The sequence below is a fragment of the Danaus plexippus genome, assembly GCF_018135715.1.
Source record: "Danaus plexippus chromosome 13 unlocalized genomic scaffold, MEX_DaPlex mxdp_15, whole genome shotgun sequence".
NCBI lineage: Eukaryota > Metazoa > Arthropoda > Insecta > Lepidoptera > Nymphalidae > Danaus > Danaus plexippus.
In genome coordinates this window covers 2,459,091-2,469,625 of record NW_026869849.1, presented here as the reverse complement: position 1 = coordinate 2,469,625, position 10,535 = coordinate 2,459,091, and the positions used below count along the sequence as shown (strand labels likewise).

Here is a 10,535-nt window from a genome sequence, read left to right as displayed (position 1 = left end):
ATTTTACATGTAAATGAATATTTACAAAAATATGTTGTGATGCAACAGTCGATATATCAATTTATTTATTTAAACAGTTCTCCCATATATTCCTGCTCCATAAACCCAAACACTAAAGCAACAAATAATTTTTTTTTAATATGACTAGTGTTATTACACTTTATTGTAGTAGAATTTGCTTATATAAAAACGAAATAAGTCTGATACAACATTATACAAGACACGCTACAACACTATTATGTATGGCGTGGCGTCGCAAGCAACGTCCATGCGAGCGAAAACCGTTTCGTGTTGTCCTTGTCTCTCCCTACGCGGCTGTGCTGTGAGTAAATAGTAAATACTAATTAGTAATTACTAAATAGTGTGAAATGTGGATAGACTTTCGACTTGTGACTGACTACTAACTGCTATAATCGAGATATCTCGAGACATTTTCATAATCGAACGATTTCGTTAGTATCTCTCATAATCGCCCACCTCTATTTATAGCCGTTTATATTAGGATAGTGTCCAGGATTTGTCCCTTACACAAGTTTGAATTGTCAAACTTAATATACTTGATCCGCTTCTTATGAATTTAATAATACAATAATAAGAACATTTCATATATAAAATTGGTTTATTTTGTCACAACTAACAGCTAACTAAATTATCTATTACTAAAATTCCAATTACATAAACGCAAAATATAAAGTATGAGAATAAAGGATCAGATATAAACTTGTTTCAATTTGTGAAAGAAAAATTAAATAAAAAATAATAGGCATAAAAAATAGTTCCTAGACAATCAAAAACTTTGTGTTACTTTAAACTTGATTAATATGTAATGTATTTAAAAAAAACAACAATTTCTATTAATTTATTATTTCATAATAAATAATTTCATTGGATCTGAGAGAAAGACGTCAAAAGACACAATTTTCGTTTACCATAACTTAATAACTGGTAAAGTTATGACACAGATATTATGTACCTATGGCGTGGGAGCTACCATAGCGGCAGCCGTCAGTTTTGAAATGATGCTGCCAGCGACCAGATTCCCATAGTAGGACTGGGCTGCTGCAGCCATGCTGCCGCTAGCGATGCCGGCTGAGCCGAAACCCAACCACGGGGCCACCAATCCCACTCCAAGACCGCCGGTGCCGTAGATAACAGCACCTCCAACAACGTTGACCGCCAACGCAGTTAGGAACCCCATTTCTGAAATAAAAATTAAATTTAACATTTCTCAACAATATCATTATTTTAGGAATCTCATATCTCATAAAATGGCGTCAGCTAGTTAACGCTTATTGCGACTCGGAAGAATCAGAATCATATCTTAATCGGTTAATTTTGTTACTAAATTGGTCTCGAATATTGTATGTAACATTCAAAATAAAGCAAAAGCTCCTAGAAAAACCTTTTATAATGCGGACTTTATAGGGTAAAATTTTTAAAATACATAAGAAATTTAAATTTCAATATATCAAACACTCCTAAAAATTATATACATTTATTATATTATTAATACGATGATGTAAAACAATACAATAAAATTACTCCCTATTGGAAGCTATCATTAATTTATTACTCACTTTAGTCACGTTCCGTTGCAATACACTGCTATCCAAGAAGGTTCGAGAATGAGAAATGAAATGACGCTGCGGATTGGTTGCTTTTTTATACTGGGTATGAAGTGTCAAGTGGTTGAGTGCTATTTAAAGGAAGGGGATTTACCGCAAAACTATTAGAGTGTTGCTACATACATATTATCGTTTTAAGATTATCAATATCATATTTACTTAAAAAAAATTGAGGTGATTTATTTGTAAATGATAATATTTTCAGAAACATCAGTAGATTAGATTAGTTAAAACCGATAATATTATAAGTATTTAATTTTTGCTTTAGATATTTTGGCCAGTTGCTTTAGCAAACCTAAGAACTAAGAATAAAAAAAATTTCAACTCGATAAGTAAGCAGTATTTCCAAAAGGGGCTCCTCTGCGAAATAATTCTTTTTCGTTTACAGATAGGCGATATCATTTTATCCGCTACTAGTAGGCGAATCAGCTATTTTTTTTTTAGATATTTTTAATTATTAAATGATTTATATACAGAAAAAAATACTATTTCAGCAACAACCAGTTTCAACAGTTTCAGATCTAAGATTTTCGCGAATATGCGTTGAAATAAAACTAATATTTTTCGAATTTACTACGCGTATATCTAACGAGACATCTCGTCTGCCTATGATCACGGTTGCTGCAAAGTAACCGAAAAGTCGGGAGTATATTGTTAAAAATAATTGTAAACGCATAGTAAATCCGAAAAATTTAAGTTTTATTTCAATATCATAGCATGATCGTGTAACGCCAACTGTCTCGCAATACACACATATATATAGGCACGTCATTTTTTCAAATTCGAGTACTACTGATGACTGTGTCGTGAGGCAATCTCGGGGCTGCAAGCCCTTCTCAGAGATCGCTATACGAGAAAAACAAATTCAGGTAACACTATAGTAAGGTTAGGTCAGAAACTTAATACTATACATATGACAGATGTCAGTTAATATGAATGTCAAACTCTGGGTACCGAGGTCCCGAAATCAATTTTATCTTTTCAATATTTTTCTAACCGTGACGTATGAAATGTTAAATGTCCTTCCATTAAACGATAATACTTAAAAATAAGCCGTGGCCGCTGCTTTGTTTGTGCAAAAGTGTTATAATCTGTTACTTACATCAACAAAAATATGTAATTAGATTTACCAAAACAAGTAGCATTATAACATAAGGTGTCTGCCCGTAAAAATCCTGTCAAAATCTGTTTAGCCATTTCCTATATCAGCCAGAACAAACAGAGACTTAGAAAAAATTTTAAAATTGTGAAATGCGTTCAGTGAAAACCTGTAACTATTATTATATTTTTACACTGTCATTTTCTTTAGCTGTACCAAGACAGGTAGAAATAGACTAGATAGTTTGAGTTTATCATGTTTGGATATAAACCAAATATCCAAATCAACCACGAGCACTGAAAAAAGATGACTTATTGTGGGAAATTTAATGAGTTTTTTCACTTTGTATATATACATATATATATATAAATATTCCTTAATCAATAAAGTGGAACAAAAATCCCTACATTTTATCTTTGATTGTCTCAGAAATACAAATATCTATTGATATCAGGAATTAAAATTAGCAAGTCCACACAACAGTATATAGAATGATTAAATACATATGTCAGATTAGGGATTCCATTGTGGATATTGAAAGAAACAAAAATATCAAAGAACAGGAATAGAAACCCACAGTTACTAATTATTAACACAAAACTAATTAAGAGTTAAATGAGAAGTGCACAATTTACACAAAGATATTGAAAGTACCCTGCGCACTGACATTTTAGGTAATTTATAATACAATACAGAAATAATAAATAATAGAGGTAGTGAATATTATGTTAGTCTTGACTTTTTACTTGCAAATAGGTAAATGTTTTTTATTTCTTAGTTATAATATGCCTCTACCTAATAATAAGCACAGCTGATGTCTATCTAGATATTTGTGCATTGTACATGAACTTATTCAAAAGATTTAATCTAATGACCTGTATAATACTAAAAGAGAACGTTTTTGGAAAAAAAAAAAATATTTATTAGAATTGGAGACTATCATTCATTGTTTTACTAATGGCATTACACTACAATTCCCAAATTTCCATTTAAATCAGTTCATACATATGTCACACTAAGAATCTTAGCAATACAAAATCATCTGTATCGATTTGACATCTAAGTTCAAAATATATTATTACTCCTTATTTATATTTATGTGTTTGTATAAACATTGAATCCTGTTTTGTATAATAAACACAATGTTAAGCCTATTAATTTTTTGTATTCTGAATCTCAAGACTTACGCTGTGAAATTCAACTTGTATGGTCAATATTTGTTACCCTTCCCTAACACCAGCATTTAAAATGACTTAAATATATCGGATATATAACTTGTCACTCTGAATTAAAGTACCAATAAATTAAAACTGTATTGTAAACAACACTTTTTAATCAAAGAATCTATTTGCAATATCCTTCTTTGTAAAGTACTAAGTTTCAATAATGTAAGGGTTCGTAAACCCAAAACCCGATTACTGTTTGTATTGTTGATTGAATATCAAAATGAAGATACATGGTACTCGTATAATTAATTTTAGTGTTTCACTATTCGTAAAAGAACAACCTCACAAATATTTACATCATTAATCAGCTTTTGACATGGTTGTTTGCAGTTTCAGAAGTGAATTGACAGTAGGTAGTTCAGACTTCAAGAATCACTGTTTATAAACTTTAATAACTTTCTTAATTTATAACCGATTACTGCGATACTAGTTTTAATAATTGTCTACAAAACATATTTATAGTTATTTAAGTATTGTTCAAAACTCGAGAAGAAAACTAATTAGTGAAAGTATAGCTCAAAGAATTCTAAGTTTTGCTCGAATTTATGGGAATATACCATTTTCTTTAGATATGGAGACGTAATATAAAAAACTCATCAGTTATTTTATCCCAAAAACCTAGTAAAGGTTTTGGTCGTTTGTTTTTCTATAGGTGTAAGATAGGTATACATTTTCTAGTAGAATTGAATAAAACAACAACACTTCTAAAAATTCATCGGAATATTTATTACTTCATAATAAATTTCGATGTAAGGGAACCTGAAAGAAATCATTATCAATTAATATTTAATACATATATACTAACTAAATAACTAATTTTTTTTTATTTATTTTAAACGAAGGATTTATACGCAACGAGATAAAGATGTTTTGATAATGCTCCTATGTACCTATGGCGTGGGAGCTACCATAGCGGCGGCCGTCAGTTTTGAAATGATGCTGCCAGCGACCAGATTCCCATAGTAGGACTGGGCTGCTGCAGCCATGCTGCCGCTAGCGATGCCGGCTGAGCCGAAACCCAACCACGGGGCCACCAATCCCACTCCAAGACCGCCGGTGCCGTAGATAACAGCACCTCCAACAACGTTAACCGCCAACGCAGTTAGGAACCCCATTTCTGAAATATAAATAATAATTAATATCACTTTTTGTCCTTATCCTACTATTACAAAATATTGAAGTTTTGTCGTAATCCTTAACAAAATATAGCAATTCATAATAAATAGTTTCTAGTGAAAACGTCTGTTAAAAGTTGGAATTCTTGAAAATCAAATTTATTTTTTAAACGCCTGCGTTTATAATAAAATACTTAATAAAGAAAAAAAAAATGAGCACGATTTTTGTTGAATATCTTACTCGCCACATGAGTCAGATAGGTTGGTGTGACATAATAAAAAACATAACTAGCTGTAAACTTGCCTCTAACTGATATAAGCCGACATCAAACATCCTAGCAAAATACTATTAATTGTTCTCAGATTCAATTTAAAAAGAATTGCGGTTTCTCAGAATCTTTGTAAAAATATTTTCTAACTTTATTTAAGATGGAAATAATATCAAAAACACAATTGTAAGTAAATAGTGTAAGTTGTGATAGGAGAACTGTTCCAATATAATATTGTATCTACTATAATATTTTTATCTGTCGGAGTTACATTATTCCATATAACATATCTTTTTAATTTCTAAATTTTAAATTGAAACAAAACTTTTAAATTGACCTGGATAATACTTAAGTGTACAAAAATAGCCCAACAATTTTAGCCTAAATTTAACCACTGTTCATTATTCAAGATATTAAGGCATTGAAAACAATCCACAGAATGAAAGATCAATATCTATTGAGATATGTAGCTTCGTATAATGTTTTTAGATAGGAACGTGAAGTTAATATCCAATGACATGCAAAAATTATAAATATATAAGAAACCCCTTAAATAATTATAATAGCAATATTTTTATCATTGTCTTATGGTTTGTTGATGGATATTCAGGCACTTGAACACTCTAATTGCATTATTTGTAAGAATCCTATTTTTTTAGCAAACCTTATAATTTAATATCAATATACGAATTTTATATGAAATGCTATTCTCGAAATCGCAAACAATATATACAATATTATTATAAATGTAACCATCTAATATTTTCTTAAAATGATATTTCTTATAATGAAAAGCTCCTATAATAAGTATCCAAAATTTAAAAACTCACTTATCCAAAATTAAATGTGTTATGCTAAAATGATAGTAAAAAAATAACCGACTATAAAAAAGTAAATATAACAAAGTATCCTTACTTACTTCACCCTTCTATTGTATAGAACACGACACTGTGATAGTTCGTTCTGTAATGAACAACGAAGTCTAGACTGCGTTCTGAGCGCTAGTAATGCAGAATGCGTCAGTTTGATTAAGTGTGGTTTACACTATCAATCTTTAATATTGAATATTTAATCTAAATTCTACTTTTATTCTAGTTTTTGACTGGCACTTCGTTGTAGTTGAAGTTGAAATATCAGAAAAACCTTTAAAAAAGGAATTAAGGATTTTTCTACTACGGTATATTTTCGATTTTCATAGGGGAACAATTTTGAAAAATCATCATTTTTACGAGGAATTCATATCAAAAGCCCTCAGAAGTAACTATTTCTCCACAATTGTGGAATGCAAAATCATTTCTATCCATCGTAGTAACTATTACGTGATGGTAAATGGCCTAAACCCTTCGATGACATTTGGTTTCCGTCTTGACTCTTGCTATTAGCCTTTTGAATATAACAGGATCACCAGGGTGGGTGGTCCGAATTGCACGTACCTTAGAAATATGGGCTTAAAGGGTCCCGGGGTACTACGCCTGACCTCAGGGTGCCTCCAAGAAGCCTTACCTTGGCTTAGGCCGTCGTTGGAGGGGGTGGTATTAGGGAATAAAAAAGTCATTTTTAATAATTGTATTGTTTAACACTAAAAGATGTTTTCCAATTGGAATGATAGTTCCTATAATTGGAGCATTGAAGTAATCAAGGACACCAATAAACTCTTTATCTTTAAAATCATACTACAAGACTATAGTAGAGATTTCAATGATTTTTTCAATAATATGTCGGCTACATTTTAATCTCCTATTTGGTGTATTATCACTTAATACCGACTATAGAGTGCGGATTCATGTGATTGCCTTATGAATTTTTGATTATAAATATTCATATCTGTCTAAATCTGATTTCGAACTCATCGCGAAAAAATACGTTGACAATGGCTATAGATTATTTGGAATGACTTAATTCTTTAAAAAAAAGTCTTACCCGAAAGTTTTCAATAAGCAATGTAGCCTCTTTCTAAGTTTTTAAAAATAGTTTAAACGTTGCTTAAAGCGTCCAATAATATATAAGATAATCTAACGTTATTACGTATAAATTTAATAAAAAAAATTGAAGCTTATAATTTTAGAGTGTAAGCGTCGCCTTATCGATTTTTTGCGAAAGCAGATTGCAGACATCATTTACAAAAAGGGACTTTACCAAAATATACTTTAAATGTTGCTATATAAAATGCATGAAATAAATAACATTGTACATTTCTTCTTTGTTTTACTAAAAGTTTAGGCTAATAAGAGGTGTTAATTTTTTATTTTTATAAACTTTAATGGACAATAGATATATGTATCTTAATGATATTAAGACTTTCGCAAGTATTTATTTAAATAAAACAAATATTTTCGGATGAACTATCGCGTTTTTTTATTATTTTAAATTACATACTCCCGACATTTCGATTACTTTGCCCGTCTGTCTGTTTGTCCGTGATCAAAGTTGCTGCAAAGTATCGAAACGTCGAAAGAATGTAGTTTAAAATAATAAAAAATGCGATAGTACATCTGAAAATATTAGTTTTATTGATATATATATATCTTGATAATAGATTAATGTACTGTATTTGTTTAAATTACCTTTGTATTTTTATTTTCAAAAATTATAATGTAATATAAAAAATTTAAAAACTCAAAAATTAACCTATAACTGGTAAAAAAATAAATTGGACCTTACAAATTTTTTTATGATATGAATTTTTAACCTTTTATATGTGGAAACAAATATCTGGGTACCTAAGTTTTCTAATATTGAACCTTTCAATGTCAGATAGTTTATCGTGAAATTTTATAAGCTATGTGTAAAATGTAAATCATTTATAAAAAAAAATAAAATGCTTCTTATTTTTTATTTGAAAGTTTATTCATATTTATGCATAAGTGAGAAAGGTACTTAGTTTATTGCCTAATTGAATTTATATTTAATTATTCGTCAGGAAAATACACAACTGTTTTGTGTTCCTAGTACTCTAGTTATTTTCAGTATGTAAAATTGAAAATGTCTTAGTCTTCAATGTCCCTATAAAAAACAGAAAATGATTTTCGTCCAAGTGTTAGTGCTTCTTTTCTCAGAATATCCTATCATAATTGATAGTTTGTAATGTAACTTGTAGGTTAAACTAGAAAGACTGAAACATAGGCAAAATTATATATTTTCTTGCTATTATGAAAATAAAAACATTTTAAATCTTTTCTTTATTAATCAAAATGATGGGCTGAATATTGAATTTCTTGTTGTATACTTAATGTCAAAATGAACATTGTAGTCATGACTCTAATAAAAAACCCATAATGTCTTAAAAATATAAAAATACACATAACTAACAAATACATTAAGTGCATACTGTACTGTAATCTTTACAGCACTATTGAATATTATATATCCATAAAATTATTGAGACTATCGAACTCAAATATTAGGGCTGGTGTGACTGAATGGGGAATTAATATACAAAAGAATGTTAAATAGCATTAAGTAATAAAACTATATATTAAAATGAGTAGTATTTTAATTTTTATATAAAAAAGTCACTTCTTGCACATTTGCATACAAAGTCCTAAATGTAAGTGGTACATATTTATTTGTTTCTTAATATAAATGTGATTCTAGACGATATATTTTAAAAACTAAATTCTTATTTGTATTAATTCATTATTTGCATCATTATAAATTGATTCCAAAAGGTCTTTATCATTCCCACTAACAAAATCTTCCATCAGCAACTAAACGGTACAAAGTTACACAGGTACCATATAAGATAATTCATAACATCTTATTTTCCTTATTTGTTATTTGTAATATTTTAAATACAAACAGGTTTGGAACTTCATTTGGTTGAATATGTCATTAATAAAACCTATAAAGGAATCTTATATTTATTTTGATTTAAAATGATTGCCTGGGTTGATATATTTGTGTTAGTGGTCTTACCTACATATCTCACTGGTGGATTATTAGGTAGCATTTAATACAGGCCCTCGCGCTCAATGAGGCCCCTTATATTTTAGCACAATTATTATAGGTCAAGATAAATCACTACTAAAGATCCTAAACTCATCAATGCATAAATACAGCTATATCGAAAGTCTCTCATAAAAGTATATTTAAAGAAATTACTGCAATTCAAAGGCCCTTTCGAAGATTTTGTGACGGGTCCCGCGATTACTTATTCCGGCACTGTTCTACCTTATTAATTACTTCAAATACAAGGCTTGATAATTATATTAATATATAAGTAATAAATTTTAGGATCCAAGGATTAAATGTGGAATAATCGGATCAGCAGCCATGTGTGGTGGATTGTGGTTTAATTACAAAATATTTACAATTTGTGCAAGTATGTGGCCATTAAAATATAAATTTCGGATGAACAAAATATAATGCCTACGACTAAAGTCCCACTTGGGTCAAATGGGAGCAGTCTGACATTAAAATAATGTATAGTGCCAGTAGCTTTTCTTTCTCTAAAACTTAAGTTGGTGACTTGACTTTTTAAGTCATATTTATATATTTTTTTTATTTCACAATTCAGTGTTAATAATTTATATTCATTTAAAATATCTATATCTGTCTAGTTTTTCACTGTTCTAAATTTCAACTCACACATTTTTAGTTAATAAAATAAAGTTTTATTTTGAAAAATATGTAAGATTTACACCGATTGAAAAGGGGAATTAACTTCGTTCTTTTTGTGAGTGCTTTGTTTGGTCATTATTGCTACACTTACAGAGGGTGTGCAAAGAAACTCCGTGACCGTTTATTAAGACATAATGGTGATCCTGCTCCGACAGATGGCGCTTTAAGCTTAAAAACCGTCAAACCTTCACGTCCATTGTATTATAAAAACATTTTTAAATTTTTAATATATAGTCGGTTAACATTCCACCATTCAACCTAAGTTCCACTCAGGAGTGAAGGAAATTCGTAAATTCCCATGGATGATCGAATTTTCCAAATAAGTATTTTAGGAATAATAGATAAATGTCACTGAAAATGTACCGTATTTTTTTATTCATTGCAATATTTTTACAGAACTCTCATCAATTGTCATTGCCTATATGAAAGAAATCATTACTTTTTTCTTTAAATGCAACTACACATTTTTTCCACTTTGTTCCTTCTGAAATGCTTTTGAATATGTTTAAAAATATATGATGAATTTGTTAATTTTGACCTCAATAATGTTGGCCTCTAGATTTTGTTAATTTTTGAGGCCA

General features: G+C 29.6%; 1 protein-coding gene across 1 annotated transcript; it reads right to left on the bottom strand.

Moving 5' to 3' along the window:
• Positions 1 to 844: 844 nt before the first annotated feature.
• LOC116770108 (uncharacterized) lies at positions 845 to 1,738 on the bottom strand. Its single transcript, XM_032661460.2, has 2 exons — positions 1,578 to 1,738; positions 845 to 1,200 (listed from the first exon to the last, which is right to left on the bottom strand). Exon 2 carries the CDS (start codon positions 1,196 to 1,198, stop codon positions 974 to 976), a length of 225 nt encoding a protein of 74 aa, XP_032517351.1. The 5' UTR covers positions 1,199 to 1,200; positions 1,578 to 1,738; the 3' UTR covers positions 845 to 973.
• Between the last annotated feature and the right edge of the window lie 8,797 nt (positions 1,739 to 10,535).